This window comes from Triticum dicoccoides, chromosome 5B (genome assembly GCF_002162155.2).
Source record: "Triticum dicoccoides isolate Atlit2015 ecotype Zavitan chromosome 5B, WEW_v2.0, whole genome shotgun sequence".
NCBI classification, from domain to species: domain Eukaryota; kingdom Viridiplantae; phylum Streptophyta; class Magnoliopsida; order Poales; family Poaceae; genus Triticum; species Triticum dicoccoides.
The window spans coordinates 678,126,721-678,138,787 of NC_041389.1; the positions used below are offsets into that span (position 1 = coordinate 678,126,721).

Consider the following 12,067-nt stretch of genomic DNA (forward strand, 5'->3'; position numbering starts at 1 on the left):
GGCATTCCGGCGCCGCGAGCAGCGCACAGGTCTTCGACAGAGAGGGCAGTCGGCGCGCCAGGAGCAACCACAGCCCAGATGGCACAAGCGTGCCGGCATCTGAACATCGAGAGCTCAATGGTCTCCACCTCTCCACAAAAAGCACAGGCAGAACTGCTGATGATGTGCCTTCGATGGAGCAGGGCAGCACACGGGAGACGCTGGCGGTGGCATAGCCAGAGAAAGAATTTGCACTTCCCCGGAGCAAAGCTGCGCCAAATCATTGGCGCGAAGGTGTCCAGCTCGTGTACTGCCATGGCAGCCTGGTACACCCCTCGAGCAGTGAACGCCTTTTCCGAAGAACGCATCCAGCGCTCGTCCGGCACGCCGGGGCGTAAGATCACACCGCGGACCTCGCCCATCAAACTGGCAAGTTCGGAGTAGGCGACCGCGGAGAGACGAGGTCGGAGATGGGCATCCAACCCCCGCAGGGAGTCAGCAACACAAGCATTGGGGCGTTTTGTGTGCGAGAAGAGCGCCGGAAACCTGAGCTCAAACGTTGCACTGCCCAACCACAGATCCCGCCAAAAGGACGTGGTGGCCGCGTCACCCACAGAGCACGTGGTTAGTTCCCGGAAAAGCGGCAGGAGAGCCAGGAGAGATTTCCAAGTGGGGGTATCAAGGCGTCTGGCATCACCCATATCACGAATTCCTCGCCAGCCGTACTGGGAGGAGAACCATGTCTGCCAGCCAGTGAATGAGGGGGCATGGATCCGAGCCAATAGCTTCATAAGCAGACAAGAATTCTGTAATCTCATGTCCCGAACCCCCAAGCCGCCCCTGTTGCGCGGTTTACAGACTTCAGACCAGGCAATCTTGCACTGAGCCCCATTGACAGAGGTGTCATTTGCCCAAAAGAAAGCTCGACACTTCCTCTCAAAACTGGCGTGTGTCCCCTCAGCAAGCTGGAGGGACCCCATGGCATAGGTGGGCAAGGACGTGAGAACGGCATCCACCAAGGTCCACTTTCCCTTAGACGAGAGCAGGAGCCCGCACCACCCCGCCAGCCACCTATCAACCCTGGCAATGAGCGGGTGGAAGTCGACAAGCTTGAGTTTTGCCGTGGAGAGGAGCAGCCCCAGATATTGCTGCGGGAAGCTTGCCACAGGGCACCCAAACACAGCAGCGAGCTGCCGTGCCACCTCCGCCTCGACATGGATTGGGACAAAGGTGCATTTGTCATAGTTGAGGGTGAGTCCAGTGTTGGCAGCAAAAACATCCATCACACTCTTCAACTTAGCAATTTGGGTTGGCTCCACTTTGAGCAAAATCAGAGTGTCGTCGGCATATTGGAGTACCGGGCACGGGAGAGACGGATCAAGAGGATGCTGGAGCTCTCCCTCTGCACCGATCGCCGCAACAAGGCGTTGCAGAATGTCCGCAACCAGAATGAAGAGGTATGGGGACATGGGGTTCCCTTGGCGCAGGCCTTTTTTGCACTCAAACCACTTCCCCGGGAGATCTTTCCCGTCACTTATACGGTGGAGGTCTTTCCTTTTCGAAGAAGGGAAATATCGTCGCGGTTTTGCATTGAATTGATGTGGTGTTGCTGGGTATGCCGGGCTGTGCCGGTCAGCGAAATAACTTACGGGGAAAAAGACTTGAGATGCATGAGTATTTCACCAGACACGGACATATATCGTTCTACTATTATACAGGGGAATGTGACAGAGAAATAGACCATGTCTTATAGGATGTGTTTCCACTTTGACTTATTGTACAAGAGCACAGAAGTGCAAACCAAAACCCTAACCCTCCCTTCTATAAATATAGTATAGAAATGCTTCGTTCTCAGCATCCTGCGGCAAGCAACACCCACTCTTCCCAGAAGCACATTTCTCTTCTCAAAGCAGAAGCACTGCTACTCCTCGCTCGCAAGTCCCCATGGCGTTGGCTGTCGTGTCCATATGTCTGACAGGTGCCGGCTCTTGTGGGTCGCCCTTCCGCCGTGCAGTGTTCCCGTCCGGCGGCGGAGTCATCGCCCTCCCCGGCATAAAAGCTGCCGGCCGCGGCCGCATCAGGCTGGCTTGCAAGGCTGTTGCAGGCGATGGGCGCCGTGCTGAGGCCCTGACCGGCCGCCTCGTGCTGTTTGGCCACGGAGCGACTCCAGTTGGCCGTGTCACGGTGGCTTGCGAAGCAGCGGGCATCCACGGGGGTGACTCCCCGCTGGATCCTATGGTATGTCTTCCGTGGAGTACTTGTATTTTTCCGAGAAGGGAGTAGCCTCCAGGCCTCTTGCACCATTGATGCACGTAGCTAATTTATTGTATGGTTTGGTTTCACGTCTAATAACGCATGCAAAAATAACAAAACAAGCCTATATATAAGAAAAAAAAAACAATTAAGATCACATGGCGCTCTCATGCTCCAGTAATTTTATGCTAGATCATTAATACGAATCGAACAAAAGCCCATACTACCGTGGCTGCACATAGAGGTTAGAGCATCGACTAGAGATGTGCTACTATCTATATTATATATTTTCCCTGGTATTTTTCATGACTTATGTGGTGATGTTTTTGTTTAAATGTACCAACCTTTAACGATCACAATCCAACCTTTAACGACCACCTATACCGTCGTTAAAAACCGTTTTCCTAGTAGTGAACGGAGTATCTCACGCATATTTTCACAACAACAAAAGAAGATGTGTACGCGTGAGGATAGATTCTTGCCTTGGGTGCTACAAAAAATCTTGGCGATGCATGTTCTTTGAACTTCAGTTTCTTGTTTCAATGGTATATATATACAGGCAAATTTTAGCATATGTGATGTCATTTCGTACGTGTTTCACGCAGGCGAGCCTGCCCAAGCAACTCGAGAGCGCAGCAAAGAAGACACTCCTGATGCTGAACCAGGTTGAACTGCCCAAGGATTGCTCCTGCCCTGTGCTGCGGTCGGTCGCATTGGAGCTGGGAGAGTTACGGGCCAGGTGCGAGGGTCTGATGGAGGAGCTCCCGGCAGGAAGAATCCCCGACCATGAGGCGTTCATCACGCTGCTGGGGCTCCACGGCCGTGTAGACATCATGCTCTCCTTGTGGCGCGGCAGAACCATGGATGACGAAGGGCGCCGCGTCTTCCCCGGCTCCCTGGAGGCGAGTGCCGAGGAGGCCCTCCAGCTCTCCATGCGCCAGACCGAGTTCATGTTGGAGAAAGGCCCCGAGCAGGACCAGAATTATGTCCTTGGACCTAGTGCGGCTGCTACCCAGAGTTTCACCGAGCTCTTCAATGCTCTTGCGAAGAAGACCATTTTCCTCCTGGCAGAAGTTACCGAGATTCACCTCTCAAAGGATGCCACCGGCGGCGAGCGGATGTCGGTGTCACTTGAGCTGGACATGTTACGCGACAGGTGCGACGAACTGGCGGAGGAGGTGGTGAAAGCTCAGGTGTCCGACCATGCGGCGATCGGCGCTCTGCTCGGGATCCAAACCCGCTTTCGCGTCGTCTTTACGTGTTGCATCCATGCTCATGGACATGGTGATCTAGAGGCGAGCATCAAGGAGGCCCTGGTGACCACCATGACGGATACGGAGCAGCGCGTCAAGCATTACGTCGAGAAAGAGGCCATGTACGCTGCTCGCCAGGAGAAGAACGGGGAGGCGGCGGAGGAGGTGGAGTAGCTCAGTATGACGTACTGGGCAAGAGGTTATCCAAGAGTATGCTGCCATCTTATTATCCTATACTACTTCTATTCTATCTTTGTCTGATTGGGGGTTTTCAGCTATACCTGAACTTTGTTGCTTTACTGGTCCATCCATGTATGTAGTGCTAGTGAGAAGCACAATATATCTTAAGTGAGTATATATCTTAATCTTGCAGCCATCTCTTAGATGTATGTGCACACTTTTACATTGACCTATCCCCTTCAGTACTCTTTTTTTTTTTGCGAAAGCCCTTCAGTAATTATTTTTCGGTGACTCGAGGCTCCATATCAAGATGCACACAACCTAACACGTCTAAAAATTACAAACATTTGAATAAATGTGATATATATGCTTTGACTGTTTGACAGAGAAAAGATATCAAGCTAGGGTGTTCAAAGGGTTAAGTGGTGGTGGCAACACATAAATGACGTCGATGGTGGTGCCACTCGAGCACCCGGTCTTGAGTTATGACCCGAGTTGGTAATACGTGACAATGGCGATGTTTTGCGTCGTTATCTTGTTGAACGCATTGCTCGGATACACTTGACTAGTTCTTTATGGTGAAAACCTAGATTCTGGTCTTGGTTGGATCCGGGGACGACGATGATTGATCGTCGCTCCCTTCCTGAAGGCATTGTTATGGAAGAATCTCGTCGTCCATGTGGTGTCATGAGATGGTTGGTGGAGATGATCATTGTTGTAGTTTGTCGATCACAGATATGATCGCTTTGAAAATTTTCTTTTTTTTTACTCGCTTACGTATAGCTTTGGTCTTATATGACTTTGTTATTTGGCAGCGTTTTTGGTGTGCATCATAGCTACACGGAGACCATGTGTGTACAATCAATGGTGGTGCCACTCGAGCATCAGGTCTCAAGCTCTGACCCGAGTTGGTTATACATAGCAACGATGATGTTTTTACGCCGTTACCTTGTTGGAGGCATTGTTCGGATAGGTTCGAACTGGTTTTTCAGGATGAAAATCTAGATTCTAAATTCTGGACTTGGTGGTTGGATCCAATGACGGCAGTGATTGACTTTGCTATTTGGGGCTTCCTTTTTTTTATTCCCTTAGAGCATCTACAGCCGGACTTTGCAAATCCGGCCCCTCCGCGGACAGTGACCGATCACGCCTCAAATTAGCCACTCTGCATCCGCCTCTCTCATATTTCAACCCCTGTGTCCATACAAAGCATGCAAAAGAAATTCTACATACTACATACTATATGTACTACCCTAGCTACTCTTCGTCGTCGGAGATGTCCACGACGACGGTGCTGGGCGCCGGCTGGACGGGCGGGTAGGAGGGCTCCGGCTCATCCTCCTCCTGCTCAACCTCATCCATGTAGGCGAGCATCTCCGCCTCCTCCGGGGCCTGCTGCTCCTCCATCTCCTGCCGATGACGCCGTCTAGCCTCCGCAGCCGACTCTGACCGGAGGGAATCGATGATGGACTGCTGCTCCACCTGCAGATGCACGTCACCAGCGTCCCCCACATCCTCCTCCTCCTCCTCGTCCTCTTCAACATCCTCCTCATCGTCCTCCTTCTCCTCCTCCAACTCCTCCTCCGGATCCACTGCATCCGGAGGTACCCCCGCGGCGATCCGGGTTTCGAGCCTAGCCCAAATATGCTCAAGGAGCCCGAGCTGGCGCTCCGGCGTCAGAAATGGCTCGCTCCTCACCCGGCGGCGTAGGGGCATGGCTACTAGGCAGACGGGTGGAGTGGAAAGTGGCGGCGACAGCGGACAGACGGAGGAAAATGTCGATGAATGGTAGGGTTTTAGTGCCACCAGTCGACTTAAATAGCCAGGCTAGGCACTACACGGCCAGCCGGAGCTGCGCCACTCGGCGCCACCCGTCCGACAGAAGAGACGGGCTTCGGACCGTCGGGTTTCTGGATGTTTCCGGCTGGGCCCCCTTCGTCAGTCCTACGAGGGCGTGCCCGGGCGCCCCCATATCCGCCTCATATTTGGGCTGGATATGAGGGGTGCCGGTCAGCCTAGGCGTTTGAGGCGTCCGTCTGGGTCACAAATCGTGACCGGTCAGTGACCAGGCGGCCCGTCCAGGCATTTGAGAAGGGTTTGGGGCACCCGGCTGTAGATGCTCTTACACATAGCTTTGGACTTATATGATTTTGCTATTTGGCGGTGTGTGTTTTTATGTGTGCTTCGGTGTTAATCTTGTGCATCATAGGTATGCGAAGGACGTGTACAGTCGATGATGGTGCCACTCGAGCATCAGTTGATGGTGGTGCCACTCGAGCATCAGGTCTCAAGCTCAGACCCGAGTTGGTTACACCAGATAATGACGATGTTTTTACGTCATCACCTTATTGAAGGCAATGTTTGGATATATATGCTCAGGCTGGTTCTTCAGATCCTGGCCGAGTATGGTTTCAGTATTAGTGTGGAGTAGGGTCCTCTTGGCAATATCGCCACCGAGACTTGAAGCTTCAGTCATTGGATAGGTTCGGTAATTTTGCAGCAATTTTCACATGGAAGATATGTTCCGATCCTGTTCTGCTGCTACTGTGAAATAGGATCATTTGAGCAACATCAGTACTGTGAAATAGGATCATCTGGGCAGCATTTAGCATTAGCAGGTTCAGAAAATGAGAAAATTGATAGAAATTCTGCAGCAATTTTTACACTGAAAAGAACATTTCAAATCATGCTCTAAACAGGACACTTTGGTGACAGGGTTATACCAGCTTAGAATGTTGCACCCGTTACTCAACAAGATGCGCAGCTGGAAGATTGATCAGGACCGAGCTACGAATCTTTCATTTTATTGATGACCCAATATACATTCAGAAACTATCAAGGCACCTCTCTATTTTCTCACAGCAGTTTACACCGAGATCTGCAGGATTCAGAACTCGGAGGCACAAAAAATCATCAGGGGGGACAACAGCATTCACATCGCAAGAAGCTACTTCCCTAGAGGCGACGACTAATCAATCGTGTGTCGTTTCCCTTCTCTCTTTAGAAGCATGGATCAGAAGGACGGGAAGAACTTGTTGAGGTTGAAGGGCAGGGAGTAGAACTCCTCGCTCCGCGGGTCCGTCTTGAAAGACCTGAACCTGTCCCAGAAATGGTGGCCACGGTCCTTCCTGGCGGCGCTGTCGTGCCTGTGCAGGGTGCTGTCCAGGAGAAGGGCGGTGGCGCCTCCGACGAACGCTTTCGACGAGAACACCACGTTGATCATGTCATTGAACTGCAAGTGAGCAAATGAGAAACATCTTCAGCATGTAGAAGTGGGAGTATCATCGATCACCTACTAGGTATAAAACTGTAGATAGAGTATCACCACCAAGATCATGGTATTGAACATAACAGCATGTTTGGGATATAAGCCTGATTACCATCTCTACAAGTACTATGTGGTATGCAGTTATAATCAAGCCAATTATATATGGTCGCATCTGATTAATGCAGCAGATATTTATGCACAATTGTTGTTCTGAGGATCGCATTTCACAGAACAAACTACTAAGTCGAATGGTCTTTCGACACAGGTGTGTCAACTGGTAGCTGATTTGTGCTGGAGCTTACCCATCTTGCGTGCGTGTGTACCGGGCCAAAGCCTGCGACCGAGGTGTACTCATTGAAATACTGTGGAACTGATATACCCATGAACAAGGAGAATCCCAGGATAAATTTTGTTCGGAAGCTGTTGAGGTTGCAAAACTGAAGGAACCCAATCCCTGCCATACCTGTTTGCACGGAAACAACATATCAAACTTATAACATCATCAATAAAGCAGAATCTATTCTTTTCGAGTAGCTTCAAAATACATACCAACATATGCAAAGAGAAGACAGTATATTGCTGCAATTATTGGGCCTGGAATTGATGCAAAGACAGCTCCAAATTTCCCTGTAAATGCAGCACAAAAACAGTACCATCAGACACAGTTAATGATTATTGTGTAAAGTGCAGGAGCTTAAAATCAGTGCAAAACAAAACGGAATTATGAGAGAAAACTTTACTAACAATACATTTATACGATACCAGGACATAGTTTTGGTTTCAGTCAAATATTTTATCATTATAAAACCATATTTAAAGGATTTTGGCTTAACTGCTCCAGTGCTGGTCATTTATAAGATGAACTGCTTTATCTATCAATGTATTTTTCTTGCACTGCTTATGCAATATTGCAACAAGGAATAACTTTCCCTGGAAGAATACAGATAATATACTACTTGCTAAGAGCCTCAGACCATACATCTTCGAAACAAAATAGATATTCAGTTAACACGAGTACGTTGAACAGGAATATATGAATTGCATCAAAGCATGAAGCTTACCGAGAATAGAGAAGAATAGCATAAACCCAGCGGAAATCTGCACCACACGCCGGCTGCCAACACGTGTCAAACCTAGCAGCCCAGCATTTTCCCTGTTCCGGAACAGTGAAAATATATTCAGTATTCAGATTACACTATAAATATATGTAAACACTGCAAGAAACAATCGTCTGTAATCTACTTACACAGATACAGAGCACCCATTAGCCGTTCCAAATAAGCCGGCCAGCAAAATGCCAACCCCCTACATAAGCACACAAACAAATGAAGGTAAGAAGATGCTTACAAGTCCCTTCAGTATTCAGATACATGGACTAACTGCAGAGCAATGGAGGGGTTCAGATGTTTGTTACCTGCCAACCGATGCCACGACTCATAACAGAAGGAGGGCATGGCGTTGCACTGGCATACCGTGAAACCGCAATGAAAGCGCCAGTAGACTGCATTGCAAAACAGGGAGTGTTATTCAGTCAATACTCAATTCCTTACCTATCTAAGCATCATCAGTTAGTTGTCCACAATACCTCCACAAGAGCAACAAAAGCAGCTGCCATCATGGCAAAGCATTCACCAGCATCAAAAGTCGGTGCTCCCCACTGGAATGGGTATGGTACAGTTATCCTGCAAATTGTAAAGCAATGATCAATGATATGCTCAATAGATGAATTCCTCCAGTGTAAATTGCAGAAACCATTCATGATATGAACACAGTTATTCAGTAATGATGGTGTTAATTTTTTTACCAGGGAGCACCCCCAACAAGGCCAGATCGATCAGTGCGGCAGTGGAATTGGGTTTTCGGAGCAGCATTCTTGTACGCCCCACCGACGGTCAGGAAGAACGCGTAAAGCCACACGATGGCGACCGACATTATGACGGCGAACCGCTCGAATGCAGTCCCCAGCAAAGGCACCAGGTGAGGTATGTACTGCAGAAAAAATTGTGTAACAATCATAAGCCTTCAGACATTGTTAGTAAAAGTCACATATTAGCATGGCCATCCTGATGATGAATGTACCTGGGAGAGAGCCACCAGCAGTATGATCTCTGGAAGACCGATTTCGATGCATTTCGCAACCTACATGGCAAATCCATACTGTTGTGTTATTGTTATCCCCACTGGTGTCAACTACAGCCAGACAGACAGAATTCAGAAGTGCAGATTTGTGTGTGCACAAGCAGAAGGCTTACACTTGGGAATCCAAGCTCGTAGAGCCCGAATCCGACGAGCGCGACGAGGGGCGCCGCCGACAGCGGGCTCAGCAGCCTGCAGAATTAGAGGAGACACGAATTAGGAACCGGCGACAGGGCAGGTAGGTAGGTTGCACACTAATGAGATCAAACCCCTCTGTCAGGGAGCCGGGGAGAGGAAGGGAGGCGAACCTGACGACAATGCGCCAGAGGCCGCTGAAGCCCATGATGATCTGGAGCGTGGAGGCGACGATGAGCGCGCCCTGCGTGCCGCGCATGGTGCGGAGGAACTTCTCGTGCGGGTCGGTGATGCCGCTGTAGCGGGCGGCGAGGACGATGGAGATGGTGGGGGCGACGAAGGTGTAGGAGCCCCCGATGACGGCGGGCAGGCGCGTGCCGAGGAAGCTCTGCAGCAGCGTGTTGATCCCGGCGACGAAGAGCAGCGTCTGCACCACCCGCGCCTTCTCCTCGTTGCCGCCGCCCATCTGCGGGACGAGCGCGGTGGGGATGATGACGGTGGTGCCCAGCATGACGAGGTAGTGCTGGAAGCCCAGCAGGATGGCCTCCGCTGCAACGGCAGGCAGGGTTTCGGTTGAGGTGAGTTGGTTCCGTTGCGGGAGATCCGGGGCGAGTGAATAAATTCGAATTAAAGCAACGGCCGGCGAGCAATGCGGGGGTACTCACGCCATGGGGGCGGGCTGGTGAGGCAGTAGGAGACGGCCGGCAGCTGGTCCCGGACGGCGTGCGGCTGCAGCTCCTCCTGCTTCGGCGGCGGCGCGGCCATGGCTGCTCCTGCTTCGGTGTCTGTCAGTCACGGTGGTGCGTGGGGGTGGGGGTGTGGGTCGCCTCCTTGGTTCCTTGGTTCCTCGGGACTTGGGGAGGTGGTAGGGGGAGTGGGCGAGGGTGGCGCAGGTGTGCGGGGCAAGCGAAGTGGAGTGGAAAGCGACTCGACTCAGGTGTGATGAGAGGGATGGGAGGGGAGTGGCGTCCTCGAGATGGGGGTGGTGATTTGTAGAGCGGAGGCCGACGGGGGTGGAGTGGGGAGGCGCACGCGGTGCAGGCAGGCACGAAGCAACGGTCGCCCACCCACACCCAGCCCCAGTCCACGGCGCCGCAGGAACTTTTTTAAAATAATCAGTTATTTTTCTCGCTGCTAGTACAGTGGCACGTGCAATGGTGGACGAGATCGGAATGGAAATTTACTCTCGCACTGGGTCTGGAACGTGGAATTCAATGCGATCCTTCCTTCCTTCCTTCCTTCCTTCCCAAAGGGAGGGGGTTACTAACTGTTTACCCGTGAAATGGTCCATTGGCTCCGCGCCCCTGCCTGTGTGGGTGTGAATGGAACCGCTGTTGGCTCCACCGGCAAAAGCTCGGGTGACTCCGCGCCGACTCGACAGCGCCCGGCGGTGAAAGGGGTAGGAGAAAGGCATCTTTTCATCTCCCGCGCATGCACGGAGGCGACACGGAGGCACCGACGCGGCGGCGGCGACGACCCACACGCACACCGTCGCCGCCGCCTTTACTCCCCGCTAGGTTAGGATCCTGCGCGCGCACTGTTGGCTTGCCGGTTGGTGAAGCCGTACTACGTAGCCTTTACTGCGCGCGGTCGTTCAGTTCATTCGACGACGGTACACGCACGCATGTTCCAAAACATGATCCCGTGTCCGTGCCTACTCACGGCCGTCTGATGAAGTGAAACACATGCATGCATGGAGAGCCTGGACCGGTGATGCATGGTGTGTGTGTGTGGGGTGGGGTGGTGGTGGGGAACAGTAAAATCCGTGTGAAATTTAATTGCTGGCTGGTGTGCACCATGACAGCAAGGGATGGACCAAAAAGATATGTTAGTTTTTGTGGCAAAAAGCGAGGACGGTAAAGGCTGGCCATAGTGGGAGTAATATAAGTAGTACTTCCTCCCTTTTTTATTTACTCCGCGTATAAGGTTTGGTTAGAGTCAAGTTTTATAAATTTTGACAAAGTTTATAGACAAAAATATTAACATATACAATAACAAATCAATGTCAGTAGATTTATTATTGTATGTACTTCCATTTCATGTAGATTTGTTATGGTAAATTTATATTCTTTTCTATAAACTTGGTCAAATTTTAGTAAGTTTGACTTCAGTCAACTCTAATATGCGGAGTAAATAAAAACAGAGGGAGTATCATGCACTTGGGATTCATAAACATGCTTACGTGGCAGACAATTAAAAAAGAGAGATGGTTATAGTAACATAGATAGATACCGTAACATAAAAATGTGATGCTACTATGTGTCATGCATGACAATAAATGAGACCACCTATGATACACTAATCTATGATACTATGCACTATAGAGATAGTAATCTAAACTAATAACATATGCATGTTACTAGTCTAATTTACTCCTCACTATGACCAGCCTGAGTGAGTCAGCGGGGGACCCACACGGCGACTTGGACCCCATCGAAATGATCCCCTCCCCTTTCCTCCCCCACATGGGCTTTTGATTAACTTAACCACAAAGAAAGGTACTCTACACGCACGCCGCAAGCAAAGGATCTAGGGAACCTCCCTCTTGTTTTCTCTCCTCTCTCGCTGCTTTATTCAATCTGCTGAGCTGCGTCTCTCTAGGATGGATGGATGCACTTTCGCCGCAAAGAATCGTCAGACGCGCCGACACATCGCCCACACACAGTTTTCAGCTCCAACTTCATCTCATCATATAATAATAATCCGAGTCCTGATTTCTTAAACCTGGTTATTTTTGTGGTGATTCGGCTTGGACGTACGAGACCAAATCTCCATCATGGCATGTGTATGCTGCATTCATGCCATGGTGGAGTGGCAGCGGGGGAATAAAGACGTTGGCACCTGCAAATACCAAACCCCTGTC

At 50.6% G+C, this 12,067-nt stretch overlaps 1 protein-coding gene across 2 annotated transcripts; it reads right to left on the bottom strand.

Annotated features, from left to right (window-relative positions):
- Positions 1-6,444: 6,444 nt before the first annotated feature.
- Positions 6,445-10,177, bottom strand: LOC119312570 (nucleobase-ascorbate transporter 6-like). 2 transcript variants are annotated; one of them, XM_037588297.1, is made up of 13 exons: positions 9,870-10,177; positions 9,378-9,753; positions 9,186-9,261; positions 9,013-9,072; positions 8,738-8,922; positions 8,519-8,615; positions 8,348-8,434; positions 8,180-8,238; positions 7,995-8,086; positions 7,483-7,560; positions 7,236-7,396; positions 6,962-7,048; positions 6,445-6,897 (listed from the first exon to the last, which is right to left on the bottom strand). In XM_037588297.1, the coding sequence occupies exons 1-13, from the start codon at positions 9,967-9,969 to the stop codon at positions 6,679-6,681; spliced, it is 1,677 nt and encodes a 558-aa protein (XP_037444194.1). In that variant the 5' UTR covers positions 9,970-10,177; the 3' UTR covers positions 6,445-6,678. The 2 variants fall into 2 exon arrangements, with proteins under 2 accessions (XP_037444194.1, XP_037444193.1); XM_037588296.1 differs by lacking the exon at positions 6,962-7,048 and having other exon boundaries at positions 9,870-10,176.
- Positions 10,178-12,067: the final 1,890 nt, after the last annotated feature.

What these genes read in the sequence shown, in the direction of transcription:
- LOC119312570 (XM_037588297.1), bottom strand. Translation starts at nt 9,969, where the DNA reads ATGGCCGCGCCGCCGCCGAAGCAGGAGGAGCTGCAGCCGCACGCCGTC. An exon ending in GTCGTGGCATCGGTTGGCAG is followed by an intron (nt 8,239 to 8,347) that starts GTAACAAACATC and finishes GTGCTTATGTAG; the next exon opens with GGGGTTGGCATTTTGCTGGC. An exon ending in TATCTACAGTTTTATACCTA is followed by an intron (nt 6,898 to 6,961) that starts GTAGGTGATCGA and finishes GCTCACTTGCAG; the next exon opens with TTCAATGACATGATCAACGT.